Here is a 20270-nt window from a genome sequence, read left to right on the forward strand (position 1 = left end):
TAAACTTTTGACTTTCCAAATCGAATGTTTTCTCGACCAAATTAACGAACAGAATTTTTCGGCTCTCTTGAACGAGACACTGTAAAAACATCGAGACGTGGCACAACGTCCGTCTAGCGCGAATTGACATAGGAACAGACACAAAACGCGTTCAGTGTGAACAGCCCCTAAGACAACTGACAACCTCATGTGGGCCACTGAAAATTTCAAATGGGCCGGATTTGGCCCACGGGTTGCCAGTTGAATAGCTGTGCCCTACACATACCCCTAAACCTAACCCTACCACTAAATCTAAACCTAACCTTAGTAACAGCAAATGAGACTCTCATGTGTAGGGTTTCTGTAGGACTCTAAATAAACACAGTGTGTGAACATTCAATGCGGCTCTTGCGAGACTTTAGGTTACTGGGGGGTTACCTTCTAGACACGTGATATATATATCAAGATGCCCCATGGCTTTGGGCAGCAAACTATTTTTTTTCAATTTAATATCAAGATATTAATAGTCATGTAGATTACATGTTTATTAAAAACAATGTAATTTCAAATTAACAATTAGAACATTTAGAAGGAATGATTCACCCAAAAATGAAAATTATCTCATCATTTACTCACCGTCATGCCATCCCAGATGTGTGTGACTTACTTTCTTATACAGAAAACATGTGAAGATTTTTAGAAGAATATTTCAGCTCTGTAGGTCCTAACAATGTAAGTGGATGGTGACCAGAAATCAGAATGTCCAAAAAGCACATAAAGGCAGCATAAAAGTAATCCATAAAACTAGTGGTCTTAATCCATGTTTTCAGAAGTGATATGATAGGTGTGGGTGAGAAACAGATCAATATTGAAGTCCTTTTTTTACTATAAATCTCCACCTTTGACCAGCCCCAACCAGTAGGTATGTGAAAGTCACTTCCACACCAGAACGTGGAAGTGAAAGTGATTAACGGTAGACAAAGGACTTAAATATAAATCTGTTTCTCACCCACACCTATCATATTTCTTCTGAAGACATGGATTAAACCACTGGAGTCATATGGATCACTTTTATGATGCCTTTATGTGCTTTTTAGACATTCAAAGTTCTGGTCACCATTCACTTGCATTGTATGGACCTACAGAGCTGAAATATTCTTCTAAAAATCTTAATTTGTGTTCTGCAGAAGAAAGTAAGTCAGACATCTGGGATGGCATGAGGGTGAGTAAATATGAGAGAATTTTCATTTTTGGGTGAACTATCCCTTTAACCCAGTGTTACCAAAGCAACAATAAATAAATAAAAATCATATGATAATGATAACCAATTTTATCCAAAATATCATAGTTACTTACTGGAATTATTGTTCCTGCTGTAAAATCATATGGAATCTTCCATGGAACAGAATGAGCTTTCAGAATGTTTCATTTTGTTATTATATTAATGTATTACAGTGGTGATTGATACCAATTAACTAGTTTTATTGTTGTAGCAATACAGTAACTGTAGCAACCAATGGCCCTGAAAGTGACTAAAATACCCCCATAATTTAAAATGTTGGGGCAAAAATGTATTCTAGGCCTAGTTAGTCATATTATTATTATATAGTTAGAATAAAAAGCCCTCATAAAGGTAAAAATGCCCCTGAGTATCAAATGCATGGGGCAAATATTGTATTATAATATTAATTTCAGACCCTGGTAGCAACTATGGTATTTTGGCTATTGGTATGTAAACAAAGTAAACGTGACGTATCTGTAATCATTTGATTTCATCCCGACTTGTATTTATCATTCTACACAATTCTTATGAAATAATTAATTTAGACACTGCATGCACTATTTGCACTTTAAAAAAATGTTTTGTCACAAAACATGACCATTTATCCCTCCTATTGCATTCAGAATATGCATATAACATTTTGCATTCGAGGGTCAATTTTGACCCGGTGGATTTTAAGCTTATAAATCATTCATAACCCCATGGTTTTCATCTAAAACTATATTGTAAGTCATTAATAGGTTCTTAACTGTTCATACATGATTGACATTTTTGGCATGTTAACTGACCAAAAGTTCTTAATATGCCTTTTTTTTTTTTTTAGGAATTATAAAATGTAGAAATTCTTTGACATTTCAAAATATACATTAACTACAGCAAAACCAGTGTGATACATGTGAAGACATTTTTTTTTATCAACATTTCTATAAAATTTAATCTAAATATAATATGTAATTTATATTAACATATAAAATGAGAATTAGTCATTTGAATTTATTTCCTATTACTTATAACTGCTCTATACAACTTGGTTGTCAAAAGTTATGAAATCAACGTACTCTTTTTCAACTAAACATAATTTTGAACAACTTTACAACTCAAGTATACAACATTAATACTTCTTTACAAAGTTTTTAAGCTAAATCTATTCTATTTACTCTCATGAACTGTCAAACGCATATGCTGTAAGCTGGTTCGGCATCAGATGGCTGCAGAGTATAAACGTGGACAATTAAATGGTTATATCTCTTTTTTTAAAAAATGTGGAAAAAAATGTGTATTTTGATAGTCTTGTCAAAGTCCCAAATGTTTGGTTACCGTACTAAAAACTATGTGGCATTTACAAATTATCTACTGCTCCCCGGTCAAATTTGACCCGAGGGTTAAGTGAAATGCAAATCCCTTAAAGGCATTTAAAAACTTAAGAGAGCAGTCACAACACCTAAAATACACACTTTCCCTTATTCATTTAACACAAAATCCTGACGTTAATAACATTGTCAATTACATAGTAACTTCATACTGGGGTGCTTTAAAAATACCTTCAGTTTTAGAAATGTAGTGTATGGTATAACGTTGTTTCTTCTTTCTTAAGGTTGGGCGTTTCAGCCCAGCAACTGGCCCAGGACGGTGACCCGAGAAGAGTTTGAAGATTCCGATCACACATTTGTGGCGCTCATCACCGCAGCAACACTTCTGATGACACCTAAGTCTTATAGAAGTTGACAATTTGTCCCGTCAATTTTTAATAAAGCTACTTTTATGGGAATTGTTTATTATGACTAGATTGCCTGCCTTTATTTTTGAGTGACCCAAAGGAAATGAAAATCTTTTGTTCACTTTGTTACAAAACTTTTATTTTCTTAGCTTTGCCATTGGACGAATCCCAAACATGGTTTAAATGGATGTACATACAGCCACTAAACAAAACTTGAATGAGGCAGTGGGGTCAAAAGTTACAAGCATGTTGACTTTTTTTTTGAAGATTTTATTTTCTTTATCAAAAATGATTTGAAATCTGGTGTCTGTAAAACAAGACAAGATAAAAATCAAAAACCCACAATGATGGTGGTCACACCCCTCTTTCCTCAACCCTCCTGAACAGACATGGTTACAAGAGGCAACACTGATACAACTACTGATGTCTATCTGCTGATTAAACACCAAGAATAAAGTAACAAAACCGTGGAGAACTAGCAATTACTGCGCTTCATGGCTTCAGTTCAATTAACCACACAAAACAAAGGAAAATTATACATATTTGTACATATATATATTTATTAAAAAACAAAAATAAAGAAAAAACACTACTTGCAATTCTACTCCAGACAGCGTACTGCCAATAACTACAGTGTTTTGCTATAAACCTTGAAATGCATTTGGGAACTGAGATGCCATGTCGGCAAGATCTTGCAGTCAGTCTATTGTGAGTCTGTTCGAGGGGGACTTGAACATGGCGAGATCAGGATAGAGGAAAATGTGATGAAGCACAGAACCAAAAAACAAAACTGAAGAAAAAAAAAAAAAAAAAAAAAACGAAGCATCTAGCTCCCCAAAAACAATAACAAAAAAAGCCAAAGAAGCGATTTGGAAGTGGGACTGGGGAAATTACGGGATTATATTCCTCCTCGACTTCGGTTTCAGTCATCCTCGCCTTCATCATCCTGTAACGAAAGGCAAATCAGGTATAAGCAAGCAGAAAAGCACTTTATAATATACGTTTTACATCAGCGTTGACAAATGATATACTGACATTTTCATTCATCTGTGTTTGGTAAATTACTCAAAAGTAATCCACTACAAATTAACTAAAATCTAACCAGATTACAAATTGCTTCATTGCTATGTAATCAGATTGCCAACTACTTTCGTTACTTTCTTAAAAAAAACAAAAAAAAAAAAAAAAAAAAACGTTTTCGTAGAAATGTTACGATTTTCAACTCAAATTCAAAACGTCTATATTTCCTTTTTCTTCAGTGGCGCAGGGGTGCGCAACAAAAAAAATCAGCAATGCAAAAAAGTTGAAAACACTGAAAATAAAACATAATTAAGCCGCAACACGACAGAAATAAACCACAACTCAATATTATATAAATAACAGAAAATAACGATTTTTTAACAGTGCATTTTAATTTGCGTGGAGTTCTGACTCAGTCATGATTTCATTCAATGTGTGGTTTATTTCCGTTCTGTTGTGGCTTAGTTTCGTTGTGCTGTGGATTATTGCCTTTGTGTCTTCAGCTTTTATTTACTTTGCTAATTTTGTTTTGTTGTGCACCCCTGGGCCACCGTATGTTTTGTTGCACGCACTTCAGCGGGCACAGAAACGCAAACAAACATACATTTTAATAATTCACGTTTTAAAAGTATTCTACATAGAGCTAGGTATCAATACAGATTTCTCGATTCGATATTGATTCATATGAGTATATTTCAGTTATAATGTCCCTTTTGCTTGCATATTAAAAATGATCTAGATACAATACGAACATTTATTTTACTAATAATACTGTATTCGTTTTTCATCATTTGTGTCACATTTCAGCTTTTTTTTTTAAATGAACAAATCAATAAATATATTGCATATATATTTTGTAAAACTTGTATTGTTTAACTGCATACTTTGTAGGTATTTACATTGAATTGTTGAACACGTGCTAAAAAAACCCGGTACTGTCTCTTTAAGGAAACCCGGCATTTCTGTAAACAGCGTCTTTAAATTAGCGCACGTTAACGAGAGAGCCCTAATTCTACAAATATTTAGGAAATGTGTAACTCAAGTAATGTACTTTAAAAGTCAGCAACGCTGATCTGATCAAAAGAATTTAAATATGTAGTGTAATTAATGTCAGGTTTGGAAAGACATATGGGTGAGTAAATTATATAATTCTAATTTTTGGGGATGAGGTAATACTTTAAATGCACTTTTTATCCCATTGTCAAATAACATTCAGATTTGAAAAGGTGTAATTTCAGTATCAATTCTACTGAAGTCAGCTGCAGCACATGACAAACCTCTCCATCGTCATCATCTTCCTCTCCATCATCCTCTCCCTCCTCGTCAATATCGTCCAGACCTTCCTCATCATCTTCCTCATCCTCACCCTCTCCTTCTTCATCCTCCATGTCTGGGACCTGCATGCAGATTGATATTGGTGTCAGGTGTGGTTTGAATGCAAATTAATCTGAATTTCCATTCAGCTGCTTCACAAGGAAGAACTATCCAACCACATTTTCCGTTTGCATGTAAATGTTCTCACCAAATAGTACTGGAGAGGATTTGGCCAGATGTCGTCTTTAATAACTTCGCCCAACTCGTCCGCCCCTGAATCGGCATGATCGGTAAACCAGGTGAAGAAACTCTCCGGTTCTTCATGTTGCCTCTTCTTGCCGGCTTTACTCGGTGTCGGACCGGAGCGACTTGTGAGATCCTTTCAAAAAGAACAAATATTTCATATAAAACCCCAGGCCTGTAAAACTGAGAGAAGCAAGACAAATGGAGCAAGGAATTCACCAATGATAAACATCATACGTACTTTTCCTGGTTTCCATTTGATCTCTGTTGACTTTGAAGTTGGGTCTCCACTTTCATTCAGGTGAATTTCTTTGGAGAGAACTTTGTTCTCGAAATACATGTTTTCATCGAAATACTAAAAGACAACAACAGAAAGGAGGCAGTGAGGTATGAAAGTAAAGCAGCTTGAACCATGAAAATATTCAAATTATTAATACTTACAAAATCTATTCTGTAGCCAGATTTGATGTCTTCAAACTCTGTCACTTCTACTCTGGTCAGATAGTGAAGTGCTTCCTCATCCTCCTCACCAAGAAGAGCTGAAACTAGAGAAACAAACAAATTACACAAGATTTCATTCATTAAAATGTTCATACAAACAACCGGCACTGATTAACCCTTTTGTACTGTTCGGTCAGTTTTGACCGAAATCAATTTTGTTTCTTTAATAAAAATTATATACTTCATCTGAGTGGCTTGAGGCTTGGTTACTTTATTTTCATCTGCCATCTGAACAAAAATAATAATCTGGACTGGATTTGATGAGTGTAGACAAAGTAACAAAGTGACACTTTTGACACCACCATAGGAAATGAATGGGAGAGACTATAACACAGAGCAATTTTTTTATTTAAAATCAATAATTCAGCCACAGTGCAGAACAAACACGTACAAATTCATCTTGTTACAATAACAAATTAATTAGTGGATCTCTGCAGCCATTTACTGGCTATTTTTGTCATGAAATGATCATTCAAGTCATGAAATCTGGGCAAATTAGCTTCAGAAAAGGTGACTAGCCGAAAGGTTAGCGAATACTAAAAGGTAGATACGGTCTAAAAAGCATAAAATCCCCCCCAAATATGCACAACTTTAGTGTTTTTCCTTTATTGAAGTTAGAGCTATTACATTTCATTCATAAAAATAAAAATACAAGTTTATTGTTTTCGGTCAAATTTGACCGCAAACAGTAAAAGGGCGAGTCTAAAACGAACAGTGCACAAAAGGTTAATTGAATTATCCATTGAAATATATTAAAGTATAACAGGTCGTACTGGATATTACCTTGTGGGTGGTTGACAAATGTTGTGACCCAGAAGTTGGGGATTTTAGCTATGAGTTCGGATCTCTTCTGAAAGAATGGCTGACGGAGTTTGTTGTATTTCTGTTCAACTTTGAGAATTTCCTCACTCGCCTGCTCGTTCAGCCTGGACAGAATAAGGCACAAAACACACTTTAACCTTTCAAACAGTGTTCCCTACAACGTTACAATGGGAACATTGTAAAAGTAAACACTTAAGCATTCAATAAATATTCAACATACCTGTCAATTTCATTCTGTACTTCATCAATGTGCTCAATGGCTTCTTGTTGCTCTTTTTCTGGATAAATGAGAAAACATTGTTATAGAAAATACAATGCACATAACATAGCCAACAGTTTTTCCTGTATTAAATAACAGCAAAAAACTAGTGCAAGTACAAAAATGCGTTTTTATTAGTGCTATCGGAGTTTACACGTTAACGCAAAATTCATTTAATGCCACAAAATTTTTTTTTATGTCGTTAACGCGTAATATGACCCTTTGAACAAACCTCATGAGAAGCGAGTCAATACGCGCAAACGTCACATGCATTGACGGTAGGGAAAACGGATTGTGGGAAACATTATGCTGATACATGTGCTAAGCATTTTATCAATGTAGCACAACAGTAAAACATGTCCGCAAAGCACAGACAGAGTTCCTAATATTGTAGCATGATTGCAGCGGCAAGACAGCTGCCATTTGAACACCTGCCTTGAACTGCGACGGTACGAAAGTTGCGAGGCGCTAAGTGAAAGTGTGAGCTGACTTAGATTTTTTAACCAACATCTGTCCTAATCATAACTACCAAATATCCACTCATTTTCAGGATTTTTACCCTTTAAATGCCAGTTTGTTTACATAATGCCACTATTGTTTTTTTTAACACACACACACTTCTCAATACACACATACAAAACACACTCTGACATCCATCCCAACACACCCACACAATTTTAGCTGCATCATTTATTAAATTGGCCTGCAGTGCTCTATAATACAGCAAACAGAAAACAGGAAAAAAGCTTGTATTTGCTCCATAGGCTAAACATGAGAATAATGGCGCCATCTGGTGGAAAATATAAAAATTTACATTTTGACTCCAGGGCTCCAGAATGAAAGCATATCATAGAATTCATGATTTTATGCTTTATTGGCACTGGGATCAAATATTGCAGTTTTAATGGGTTTCAATGGGGACATTTTTGTCCGGAAGGTCCTGAGTGTAACTATTTTGTGTACACAGTGTATTACAGATGTATTATAGGAACTGAGGTTGAAATATAAAAATTCCCCCCAAAACACACCTTTGGCTTCCGCAGTGAGCTTCAACTACCTAAAATGCCGAATCAAGATTAAAGACGCTTTAATATTTATTTCCTCCATCATTCCCCATTTTAAGTGCACAAGCAATCATTAGCACGCGCTACATCATGGCGGAGACGCTAAGCTAAAGCTAAAGCACAACAACAATAAAAGCAGCGCGCGGACGCTTCAGCTCCACATGCGGCGCGTTTTACGCTCTTTATTCTCACGCGCCTCTTTAAACATTCCATCCGCTCGCGGACGACAAATAAACTCCCGCGCGATGCGGCTCTCGTGCGTGTCATGTTGGGGCTTTGTGGCGCGCTGAATATCAAACATGCGGTTACTGCAGCCGCTCTTCCTCTCAGCGAGCTTCCAACTGGAGCAACGGACAATCGAGAGGTCACCAAACTGCCACTGTCGACATAAACGAGGCATACGCATGTCCCCGCTATTTATCTGGCGATAATGGCGATTAAAAGCCCTTCTAAGATACATGAGAAAGTGAAAATGGCCGCCACTCACCCGAGGTCTCGTCCGCTCCGTCGTGGTTCGAGTTCAGTTCCTTCTTAGTGACTTTCGCCGCTGAGGCAGACATGATTTCACTGAGTGTGACTGTGAGGTTTCAAACTCCTTGAGGTAGAAGATCGTCCTCCTTGAACTCGGTTTGTGTAGATTTATTTAGAACAAGAACTGAAATGAGTGAACCTGCACTTCTCCACACACAAACTTGCACTCACATGCGCTCGACAAATGAACTCCGCCCCTTCCAGAACAACCCGCCGAGCTTGACGCTCGCTCCCGGTCCGGAGCTCTGATTGGGCGGCGCAAGGGGAAGGCGGGGCGTAGCGTGGAACCGCCTCTAAAAGGGCGGGACTTCAGTGCAACTCATAACATGTCAGCTAGTCGTGGTTAAATGGGTCTAAAGCAGTGTTGGGTGTAATGCATTACTAAGTAATTACTTACTATAAATTACTTTTTCATTGAGAAAACAAGGGATTATTCTTAATTTTTCAGTCATTTAATTACAGTTACTTCTGATGTAATTGTGTTAAATATAGAACAATTCTATATAAAACAATAGTAAATTTAAAATCGAAATTGAATGTCTAATGTTAAAATATGTGTTTTCTAATTTAACGCTGCCCTTTAAATTCTTTGGCCAGTTCATGAATAATTTATGTGATTTTATATTATTTATTTGAAAGAATTAAAAGAACAGATTCATGTCTATCCTTGTATTTTTCATCTGGTCGAGGTTGATCTGGGTTTTAGAAAGTAATTAGTAATAAGTAATGCAATTACTTTTCAGTTGAAGATTTTAAGAAAAAACATCAAAGCTCTGTAGGTCCATACAACATAAGTGAATGGTGACCAGAACTTTAAAGACCCAAAAACCATATAAAGGCATCATAAAAGTGACCCATACAACTCCAGTGGTTTAATCCATGTCTTCAGAAGTGATATGATAAGTGTGGGTGAGAAACAAATTTTAAAGTCCTTTGTACCATAAATCTCCACTTTCACTTTCCAATTCTTTTGCGTTTGGTGATTCGCATTCTTCGTGCATATTGTCAGCTACTGGGCAGGGAGCAGAATTTATAGTAAAAATTCCATTAAATATTGATTTGTTTCTCACAAACTAAATTTTCTGTGAAAAATCGGAATATATAAAAAAAAAATTGCGAATAAAGCAGTTATATGCTTAAACTCTGTGGATCCGCCAGCGATAATATAATATTTAATAGTTTTTAACTATTATAATATGTGATATAAAAACTAGGGCTGTCAAACGTTTAAAATATTTAATCGTGATTAATCGCATAATTTTTTGTAGTTAATCGCGATTAATCGCAATATCTTTATAAACATGAGTGGACAAAATATGCTTCATCCAGATGTATTTTTCAGTCATCCACACAAAACTTTGAACAACAGAAAATTAACACAACTCATTTCAAATTATGTACAAAATATGTCAGTTTTAACGCCAGGTTCACACATCCTCCGTGAGCGGGATGGTTGCGTCTCTTCTGTGAGAAACAGCAGTGCCTCTGCTCAGAAAATAAAGTTATCCGTGGGATCCTATGCCAATTTTTTTCGCTATATTGCAAAGTAGAATTACGCTTAAAACATTAAAGTCTCTGGTTACATAAGTCAGGCATATGTGGTATCATTTGAAAGCGTAGAATCTGAACTTTCCATTGCACACAGTCACTTTTGCATTCATACTACATACAGTAACAAAATAAGGTCTGAAATAATCCTTGTCGCAAATAAGCGCCACCTAGAGGTAAAGTGGTAGTACTATTAATATAAAAGTACTTCACACACTGTCATATATCAAATGAAAGCTCTCGTTCTTAGGATTGTGACTGTACAGTCTGGCGTTTCAGAATAACCAGAGCAACATTTCAGATGCCATGCGATTATATTGTTGTGTTGTATTCACACAACTTGAGGAAAAGTCACGTTACATTTTTATTTATATATATATTTATATATATATTTTTTTTTCTCCCCAATTTGGAATGCCCAATTCCCAATGCGCTCTAAGTCCTCGTGGTGACGTAGTGACTCGCCTCAATCCGGGTGGCGGAGGACGAATCTCAGTTGCCTCCACGTCTGAGGCCGTCAATCCGCGCATCTTATTACATGGCTTGTTGAGCATGTTACTGCGGAGACATATCGCGTGTAGAGGCTTCACGCTATTCTCCACGGCATCCAGGGGCGGGCTGGCCATCAGGAGAACCGGGACTTTACCCGAAGGGCTGGCCACGAAACGGGGCCGAATGGGCTGCGATAAGCTGAAACGGGCCACCGTGTTATGCAGAACGGGCCACAAAACGGTGCTGCAATAGGACAATAGGAAAGCGACACCCCCCCCCCAACAACTTTTGGGCCAGTTTCTATGTAAAATCCCAGGCCGATTTCTCTTCCCAGTCCGCCCCTGGCGGCATCCACACACAACTCACCATGCGCCCCACCGAGAATGAGAACCACATTATAGCGACCACAAGGAGGTTACCCCATGTGACTCTACCCTCCCTAGCAACCGGGCCAATTTGGTTGCTTAGGAGACCTGGCTGGAGTCACTCAACACGTCCTGGATTCTCAACTCCAGGGGTGGTAGCCAGTGTCAATACTCGCTGAGCTACCCAGACCCCGTCACATGACTTTTTAAATGTGCATCTATATTCCTATACAATTTCTATAGGAATATATTCGGTTTATTCTTCTTATCGAATAAAAAATGAGGCTGAGTAAATAATGGGTGCACCATTCCTTTAATAAAAAAGGGTACATGCCCTTCTTTTATTAACAACAGTAATTGTGGTACAAAAATTATGAATGGCTTAGTTAATTCATAAACGTAGAATCTGTATATTTTCCTGCAGGTTTACTCTCTGTAAATAAGCTTTGTTTTAGAGCACAGATTCCTTACCTAGTAGTCACAATCAATACATCCCATCAGTATTATTAAAAAAACAATCAAAGTTCTCTATTGGACTTTAATAAAATAGAGTAAAAATCAGTCATACAGTCTCATTAGTGTGTCTGATATAGATTCTCTCCCATGTTACAGTTCCACAGATACAGAAGAAGTTCCACAGGTTGCAGATCACACCTCGGTCGAAGGGGTTCTCCTCTGAGTCACAGTGTTTGAGGTACGGGATTCGATGGCGTGACATGAACTCCCAGATGGTGATGTTGACGGAGGCCAGGTACAGGTGAATACACAGCAGGAGGAACATGACCACAGTAAACACAGCGGTCACTATAAGCGCCCCGAGCAGGAAGACATTCTGAGTGAACCACTGCTGCCAGGTGGGCGCAAAGACAATGCCAGACCTTCCAGACACATAAGCTTGAGGTTAATTCATACTGTAAGTGATACATTACTGCTCTTTGCAAGTGGAGTGTAGATCAGAATCATCTGTATTTCACAGAATCTTGGTGAAGACAGTTAAGCAGCTTCATTTGATCAATAAGGTGGAAAGTGTAAATCAGCTTAAAGGGATACACAAAACTATTTTAGAAATAAAATCCCATCCTGTCCTCTAAGGGGCTCCGTAGCAAGCAGCCACATTCACGTTTTGCGTGTCATGCTGCCCTCTCTATAATTTACCATGGCTTTACTACAGTAACCATATTTTTACGATTATATATTTTTGGTGAAATCATAGTTTTACTATAGTAATACTGTAGTAACCAGTGGCGTAGCTGGACCTTGGCTGATAGGGCTGAAGCCACAGATCATTTGTTAATAGCCCCGAATGTTTTTTTGTGATGCAAAAGAAAGAAAAATAAGCAAGGCTTAATGTTCATTACATCAGGGTACAAAAGCAACAAGGCAGGCTGCAATTGTGGCTTCAAATGTAAATTAATTCCGATCAATGAGCCCAACATTACATTAACATTGCATTAATTGATAGTTCGCGATTTGACTTTTATAGCTGTTCATGCACAAGTTCATCAGACACGTAATGAACGCCTTGTTCTATTTTCTATCACAGGTGCAGCTATTCTGTATCAGAGACACTGAGGTTTTATTACACAAGCCTTATTTCTAAATACATAATCTATAAGCCTCATTTCTAATCTTCATTTGTTTTTAACATTTCACACACCAAGTAGATTTTAATGCATGCACCAGTCAACTTGTTCGGTTACTCGGGTTTAGTCGGGAATAAAGAATGTTTATTGCAGTGGAATTTCCTCAAATGCTACTCAGATTAGCAGCACAGTGAGCTATAAGCCTAAATAGCACAATACAAAGGTTTTAAAATGCTAAGTCTCACATTAAAGTCAAACAAAAATGATCAAACTGCCACTGCCTGTATATGTGCTCTGCCCATGCTGGTTGACATTTCCATGTCATGTGCGTGGAGTTAAACTGCTGCGTTTAAATAGCCTCTTTGGGGTGCCTTGATTTTTAAGAGGTATAAAATAAAATTACACTGAACTTGTCAAATGACTGTACTTAAGTCTGCACACCAGAGAAAAAAGGTCTTACTGTTTATCACGCGTTGAAACTTTGCTTTGTTATAAACAACCCGGAATCATGAAACCCAACGGAGGTGTTTCGAGATGCGTTTAAAAAAATTTTTTTTTAACTTTAGACGGTGATCCCACGATGGCATTTTATTGTCAGGTAAAAAGAAAAAGATTTCGGTAATAAAGTTGTAATATTTCGTGAATAAAGTAAAAATGACGAGAATTAAGTTGAAGCATTATGAGATTAAACTCGTAAAGCTCAGTGTTAAAAGACGCTGCCTACCACCCCTGGAGTTCGCTAGTTCGCTAGTTCAAATCCAGGGCGTGCTGAGTGACTCCAGTCAGATCTCCTAAGCAACCAAATTGGCCTGGTTGCTAGGGAGGGTAGAGTCACATGGGGTAACCTCCTTGTGGTCGCTATAATGTGATTCGTTCTCAGTGGGGCGCGTGCTGAGTTGAGCGTGGTTGCCGCGGTGGATGGCGTGAAGCCTCCACACGCACTATGTCTCCGTGGCAACGCGCTCAACAAGCCACGTGATAAGATGCACGGGTTGACGATCTCAGACGCGGAGGCAACTGGGATTCGTCCTCCGCCACCCGGACTGAGGCGCATCACTACGCGACCACGAGGACTTAAAAGCACATTGGGAATTAGGCATTCCAAATTGGGAGAAAAAGGGGAAAAATCCCCCCCCCCCAAAAAAAGTCGTAATAGTTTGAGAATAAAACTGAAGCATTACGATATTAAATTTCGTATGAGAATAAAGTCAAAATGATTAGAATGAAGTTGTAGCATTTTGAGATTATAGTCGTAATATTTTGAGAATAAAGTCAAAATTATTAGAATAAGGTAGTATTGTGTGGATAAAGTAGAAATATTAGAGAAAAAAAATCTCAATATTAGGCTAAACAGAGCACCATTATCACATCGATAGAACGGACACTGAGCCAGCAGCTTCATTAATGCAAGAGATGGATGTGGACGTAGTTAAATCATACTATACAGGATAGGAATCCTTGGACTTTTGGCGCATCAGCACAGAGTTATTAGTATCCGGACTCTGCAGCGGTTATGTAGGAAATACATTTATTCAGGACAAAGAACCAGACAGATTCGAGCAGTCACACTTGACATTGTTATTGGGTTTTCCTCTCTAAACAATACTGTAACTGAGGGGATGTTACCACATACAATGTCTTGAAATGGACCTACTGTATATAATTTACAGCAGTTCCAATTATTTTTCGTTTCACTTGAGAGCGAGCCTGTATCTCGCGCCTCCCTTGACAGGCGCCCATGTTGAAAACTCCTGTACTAATGCACGCCTCATTCATTAACAGAGAGCTCGCAAAAACTTCCCACAAATTCAGCTCGTTTGTACAGCCAAGTTATCTCCCTGGTTAGTGCTATTGTATGTAAAGACCCAGACGCTCCACTTTGCTGTTGTCCACCACATCACTTTCCATTCGATTTATTCAAAATGTGACGACTTTAATCCCATACTGCTTTGAATTTCTTCTCGTAATTTTTACTTTATTCTCAAAATATTATGATAAATGACAATTGCAAATTTAAATTGTTAAATTACTTTGATTTTATTGTTAGAGTTCGTTTCTGCACAATGAACAAATGAGCCGACAAGTTGTAATTTTCGCTTTGATCCGCAATTTAAATTAAAAACGTGTTTGATCCATTTATTGTGCACTTGACGTTTGCTCATATAATGTTCTGAACAGGTGGCAGTGTTGTGCGCTTAATATAGGCCCTAACTGGGGGCCTGTGTAGCTCAGCGAGTATTGACGCTGACTATCACCCCTGGAGTCACGAGTTTGAATCCAAGGTGTGCTGAGTGACTCCAGCCAGGTCTCCTAAGCAACCAAATTGGCCCAGTTGCTAGGGAAGGTAGAGTCACACGGGGTAACCTCCTCGTGGTCGCTATAACATGGTTCTCGCTCTCGGTGGGGCGCGTGGTGAGTTATGCCGCGGAGAATAGCGTGAAGCCTCCACACGCGCTACTGAGATTCGTCCTCCGCCACCCGGATTGAGGCGAGTCACTACGCCACCACGAGGACTTAGAGCGCACTGGGAATTGGGCATTCCAAATTGGGGAGAAAACATAAATATATATACATAGGCCCTAATTGTTATTTGACAGGTAGGGTGGTCATTTTTTATGTCATGGAAGGAAGCATTCTTCTTATGTTTATATTTTAATATACCCTGTGGGCTAAGACCCGGATGTCAATGAAGTCTGGCAACGCCCCTGGTAGTAACTATGACTTATGTAGGTTATGTTTTTTTTTTTTTGGAGGAAACAATGGTTTTAATACAGTATACTGTATCCATATAGCAACCATGGTTTTACTATAGATTGCCATGGTTAATCTTGCAAATATCAAGGTTAAAATATGGTTACTATAGTAAAACTATGGTAAATTTATCACAAGGGAACGCAAAACTATTTCAGGAAAAAAAAAATGCAAATTTTTCATGAAATGAAACCATACTTATTATGCAACAATTAACATTTTAAACAGTTAATTTGCATGATTACATTCATCAGGGGCAGTGGTGGCTTGGCGGTTAAGGCTCTGGGTTACTGACCAGATGGTTGGGGGTTCAAGCCCCAACACTGCCATGATGCCACCGTTGGGCCCTTGACCCCATCTGCTCCAGGGGTGCTGAATCACGGCTGACTCTGCGCTCTGAACCCAGCTTGGCTGGGATATGTGGAATAGGGGCAGTGGTGGCTCAGCAGTTAAGGCTCTGGGTTACTGATCAGAAGGTTGGGGGTTCAAGCCCCTGCCAAGATGCCACTGTTGGACAGCCTTTGTGGAATATGTTGATTACCACAAAAAATTATTTCGACCCGTCCCTCCTTTTCTTCATAAAAAAAAAAAAAAAAAAAAAGCAAAACTCGAGGTTACAGTGAGGCATTTACACTGGTAGTGAATGGGGGCAGTTTTTGGAGGGTATAAAGCTTATAATTTTATAAAAGCACATATTAATTCTGCTGTTAAAAATATATGGTAATCAATTCCTTTTGTGGAATATTCCTTAAAATCCAATTTTGTGTAAAAATGTCTGAACCATGGCAATGTGTATACAAAACATACAAACGGAACAATGCAGAAATAATATGGTATTAATATGCTAGTGTGCTATTCCAAATATAGCCCATTTATGTATTTGAATAGGTGTCTGTCTTAGCGGTACAATAACAAATACAGCATGTTATACTGGTTCTGTTTTGCTCACCATGCAGCCTGTAGACCCCAGAATACAGCAATGAACTGCACACACAGATACAACAGGAACCATCTGTGGTTTCTTTCACCAACACAGTTGTCTATCCAGGGGCAATGATGGTCAAAACGCCTCACACAGCACTTACATATCCTACAGTGCTTTGCCCTCATTGGTTGCTGGTTCACATAAAAGAGAAACAAGAATGTCTTTTAGTAGTTGATGCAGAGCATGTCCATGGACTTGTGCACTTAAAATCTATGTACAAAATATTACATATAAGGGGAAAGCATTTATATTAGGTTCTGTAACTGTTTTTTCAATATTCTGTCTTCAATAGTTCCTTTTAAATGGTCCTGCAGTGTGTCAAATGCATTTTTAAAAGTACAAATATTCCATGTAGTCTTTCATTTAATATGGGTCATAAAAACATAATAATTATAAAGGAATTGGCTAATTATTTAATGTCTACCACCCATACTCCACCACATAAAATGGGCAATGTTCAGTTTATTGCGGGAAAGTAATAGATTGATAAACTATTTCAAATTGTGCATGGTATAAAATAGGGCTGCACAATTAATCTAAAAAATAATCAAAATTACAATTATTGTTGTGTTTCACACTTTCCGTGTATAATTTATTCAAAATTTGAAAACACTTCAGGAACACTTCTCAGCTTGTTTTAGATGTGTAGCCTACATAAAGAATATGGCACGCAGTTGCCCCACAAAAAGTATTTTAATCGAAATGAATAATCGCAATTACAATATCAAGCGAAATAATCATCAATTATGATTGGGGCCAGATTCACAAAACATTATTATGAAGAAAATTCTTCTTAACTACCATTTCCTTCTAAATTTCTAACTTTACGAAAAAGTTACGAATATTCTGAATTCCCGAAAAAAAAAAATTCTTAACCCTTATGCACTGTTCATCATTAAATCATGTTCTAGTTGTTCCCGGTCAAAAGTGACCGGAAACAATAAATGGCTAATTCTTTTAATTGTATTGAAAAAATGTAACAACTCTAAGTTGAATAATGTAAAAGCACTAAAGTTGCTTTGTTTTTTTTTTTTTGCTTTTTTATTTAATTTACTAATTTATTTACCTATATAACCTTGAGCTTGAAAATTGACCTTTTTTTACTTTTCTTATGAATATTTTCTCAAATACTGAACCAATCCTCATAAATTATATACATTTTAAAAGCTTAAAGTCTCAAGAATCAAACCGTGCTGTTCATAAAAAATAAATTAATTAATAAATAAAAAGATGAAATTACAAGTATAAACACTAGATGGCTGCAGAGAGCAATTTATTCATCCCTGGTTGTAGAGCAGATGATTTCTAGATTTTGTCAAGTTCTGCATTTACAGTAGATATATATTTAAACATGATCAAAGACTACTTTTGTCAAAGTTTAACATTTAGTTTGAGGTTATTTTTGTCAGTTTTTGCATACCTGAAATGAGTAGAATAACCTAATTTATCCCTGGTTGTAACAAGATGAATGTGTGTGTGTGTGTGTGTGTGTGTGTGTGTTCTGCATTGTGGCTGATTTTTTTTTCTTTTTTTTTTTGTTTTGTCTGTTTTATAGTCTGACCATTTCAGTTGAGTGTGTACGTTTGTGTGTTTTGCACTCTTGATGTTTGGTAGTCTCACCCCTTCATGTCTGTGTGTTTTTTTTTTTTAGATTTTATATAATAAATAATGAAATTCGTTTCCTATGGCGGTCACTTTTGACCGGGAACAGTACAAGTGTAACTTTTTTTTTTTTCTACCACTTAGACTGATCGAATCAACTCCAATTTCTTTGTGTGTGTTCAGATAGCAAATGGACGAAAAGTCACCAAGTCTCGTACCCGTCAGATTAAGGAAACCAGTTTTATTGAAGAAAGAAAATTGATTTCGGTCAAAAATGACCGAACAGTGCATGAGGGTTAAGAAAGCTTCTTAAGATTGTTCTAAAAAATAGAACACTACCCCCCAACCCCACCCCATTGAATTATATCATTAGAAAGCTGAGACTGTCCTCCTATTTTTTAATTTTCGTGAATCCGGCCCCAGGTACTGTACCAGTAAATAACAGTAGCCACATCGTCGCTGCTTTATGCCACTTTCCTCTTGAGGAATCATCTTTTCCAATTCTTCATTATTATCCACTGAGGTTCCCTGAAAGAGTCCAAACATATGTCTATTTTAAACAGTTATACAGGCATGACAAATTATATACTATTGTACAAACTTTGGTTACGGTTTTGTCAAAATCCATAGCCCAAGAATAAAATAGACTTCCTAACTAGAGATTTCAACCTAAATCCAAACTTGGCACAGACCTTCAGCCGGTTCTGACTTAGTATACTACATTGCCTGGCCAAAACAAAAGTTGCATAATCTAATATTTAATTGGACCGCCTTTTGCTTTGATTACGGCATGCATTCGTCAAGGTTTCGATAACCTTATGCAACATCACAACATTTATTTCCATCCAGAGTTGCATTAATTTTTGGCCGAGATCTTGTATTGATGACGGGAGAGTCGAACCTCTCCAGAAAGTCTTTTCCAGCACATCCCAAAGACTTTCAATGGGGTTAAGGTCAGGACTCTGTGGTGATGTGTGAAAATGATTCCTCATGCTCCTTGAATCACTCTTTCACAATTTAAGCCCGATGAATCTTGGCATTGTCATCCTGGAATATGCCCGTGCCGTCAGGGAAGAAAAAATCCATTGATGTGATACATTCAGGTAGTCAGCTGACTTCATTTTATTGCTGCATAACGTTGCTGAGCCTAGACCTGACCAGTTGAAGCAACCTTAAAATAATTGGGGCAGGCAGTGTGTGTGTTTTCTAACTGATGAGATGGTTTTCCTATAATGAATGGTCGAATATCACATAGACGTAAATTGATGAAATGCTCAGAGTACCTTTCTAGTTATTTTAGTAAGAAATGATCTGATAAGGACTTTGGTTTCTTGGCTACCTTTGTGTCCTTGTCAGACAGAACAAAACCAGGATCCATCAGTGACACAGTAAAGTGCAGCAGTACTGAGAGCAGAACTATAGAAGTGAACATCACAGGCTGTAAGAGCTCTCCTCTCTCCTGACACTTCCGAACATCTGCAAGATTTTATGAGGATATTAGAGAATTATTTTTATTAGACTTTTAATAGTAAAAAGTAGTGCCAGGGTTCAGCAATGGTAATACTTTGGCATTTAAATAACACTGTCAGGTATTTCCACATTAAAGGCACACACAATAAAATCACAGACATCCATTATAGAATCAAATGTACCTGTGTTATGGAGAAACAGAATTAAAGTTGTGAGCCAGGTGAGAATCACATGTGCAGTTCGCACTAAACAGCCTGATTTAAACATGCTTTTAAACATCCTGCCTCTGTGTTATAAACCAATATTACAAGAAAACATCCAAAACATGGCTGAGACTGAATATGCAATTACTATGCTGTCCGTGTTCTTATATTCAGAAACATTTCAGATAAATGTTCAATTCATTTCTCATTTAATCGCTGGTAATGTTTTTAATTCTCAGACTGCGTTGTCTGACATTTCCGGGTATGAGCACTTTTCAAAATAAGAGTCCTTAATAAAACAGATTTCAGAATGAGTCATAAATAAAACATTTCAAAATACGAGTTTTCAATAAAACCAATTTCAAAAACGAGTCCTCAATAAAACAGATTTCAAAATAAGAGTTTTCAATAAAACCAATTTAAAAAAACGAGTCCTCAATTAAACAGATTTCAAAATAAGAGCCCTCAATAAAATCGATTTAAAAAAAAGGAGTTTTCAATAAAACAATTTCAAAAAACGATTCCTCAATTAAACAGAT

The 20270-nt window shown here is 37.3% G+C and overlaps 2 protein-coding genes across 3 annotated transcripts; both read right to left on the reverse strand.

The window, feature by feature from the left end:
- Window positions 1-3090: 3090 nt before the first annotated feature.
- On the reverse strand, window positions 3091-8939 carry LOC127414516 (protein SET-like). Of its 2 annotated transcripts, none has more exons than XM_051652582.1 (8): window positions 8689-8939; window positions 7099-7156; window positions 6840-6982; window positions 5997-6094; window positions 5797-5910; window positions 5521-5691; window positions 5276-5395; window positions 3091-3924 (listed from the first exon to the last, which is right to left on the reverse strand). In XM_051652582.1, exons 1-8 carry the CDS (start codon window positions 8759-8761, stop codon window positions 3901-3903), a joined length of 801 nt encoding a protein of 266 aa, XP_051508542.1. In that variant the 5' UTR covers window positions 8762-8939; the 3' UTR covers window positions 3091-3900. The 2 variants fall into 2 exon arrangements, with proteins under 2 accessions (XP_051508542.1, XP_051508541.1); XM_051652581.1 differs by having other exon boundaries at window positions 5997-6100; window positions 8689-8936.
- Window positions 8940-11352: 2413 nt separating this feature from the next.
- Window positions 11353-19987, reverse strand: LOC127414515 (palmitoyltransferase ZDHHC12-A-like). Its single transcript, XM_051652580.1, has 5 exons — window positions 19711-19987; window positions 19398-19534; window positions 18491-18586; window positions 16421-16587; window positions 11353-12015 (listed from the first exon to the last, which is right to left on the reverse strand). Exons 1-5 carry the CDS (start codon window positions 19805-19807, stop codon window positions 11700-11702), a joined length of 813 nt encoding a protein of 270 aa, XP_051508540.1. The 5' UTR covers window positions 19808-19987; the 3' UTR covers window positions 11353-11699.
- Between the last annotated feature and the right edge of the window lie 283 nt (window positions 19988-20270).

The sequence above is a fragment of the Myxocyprinus asiaticus genome, chromosome 24, assembly GCF_019703515.2.
Source record: "Myxocyprinus asiaticus isolate MX2 ecotype Aquarium Trade chromosome 24, UBuf_Myxa_2, whole genome shotgun sequence".
Taxonomy (NCBI): domain Eukaryota; kingdom Metazoa; phylum Chordata; class Actinopteri; order Cypriniformes; family Catostomidae; genus Myxocyprinus; species Myxocyprinus asiaticus.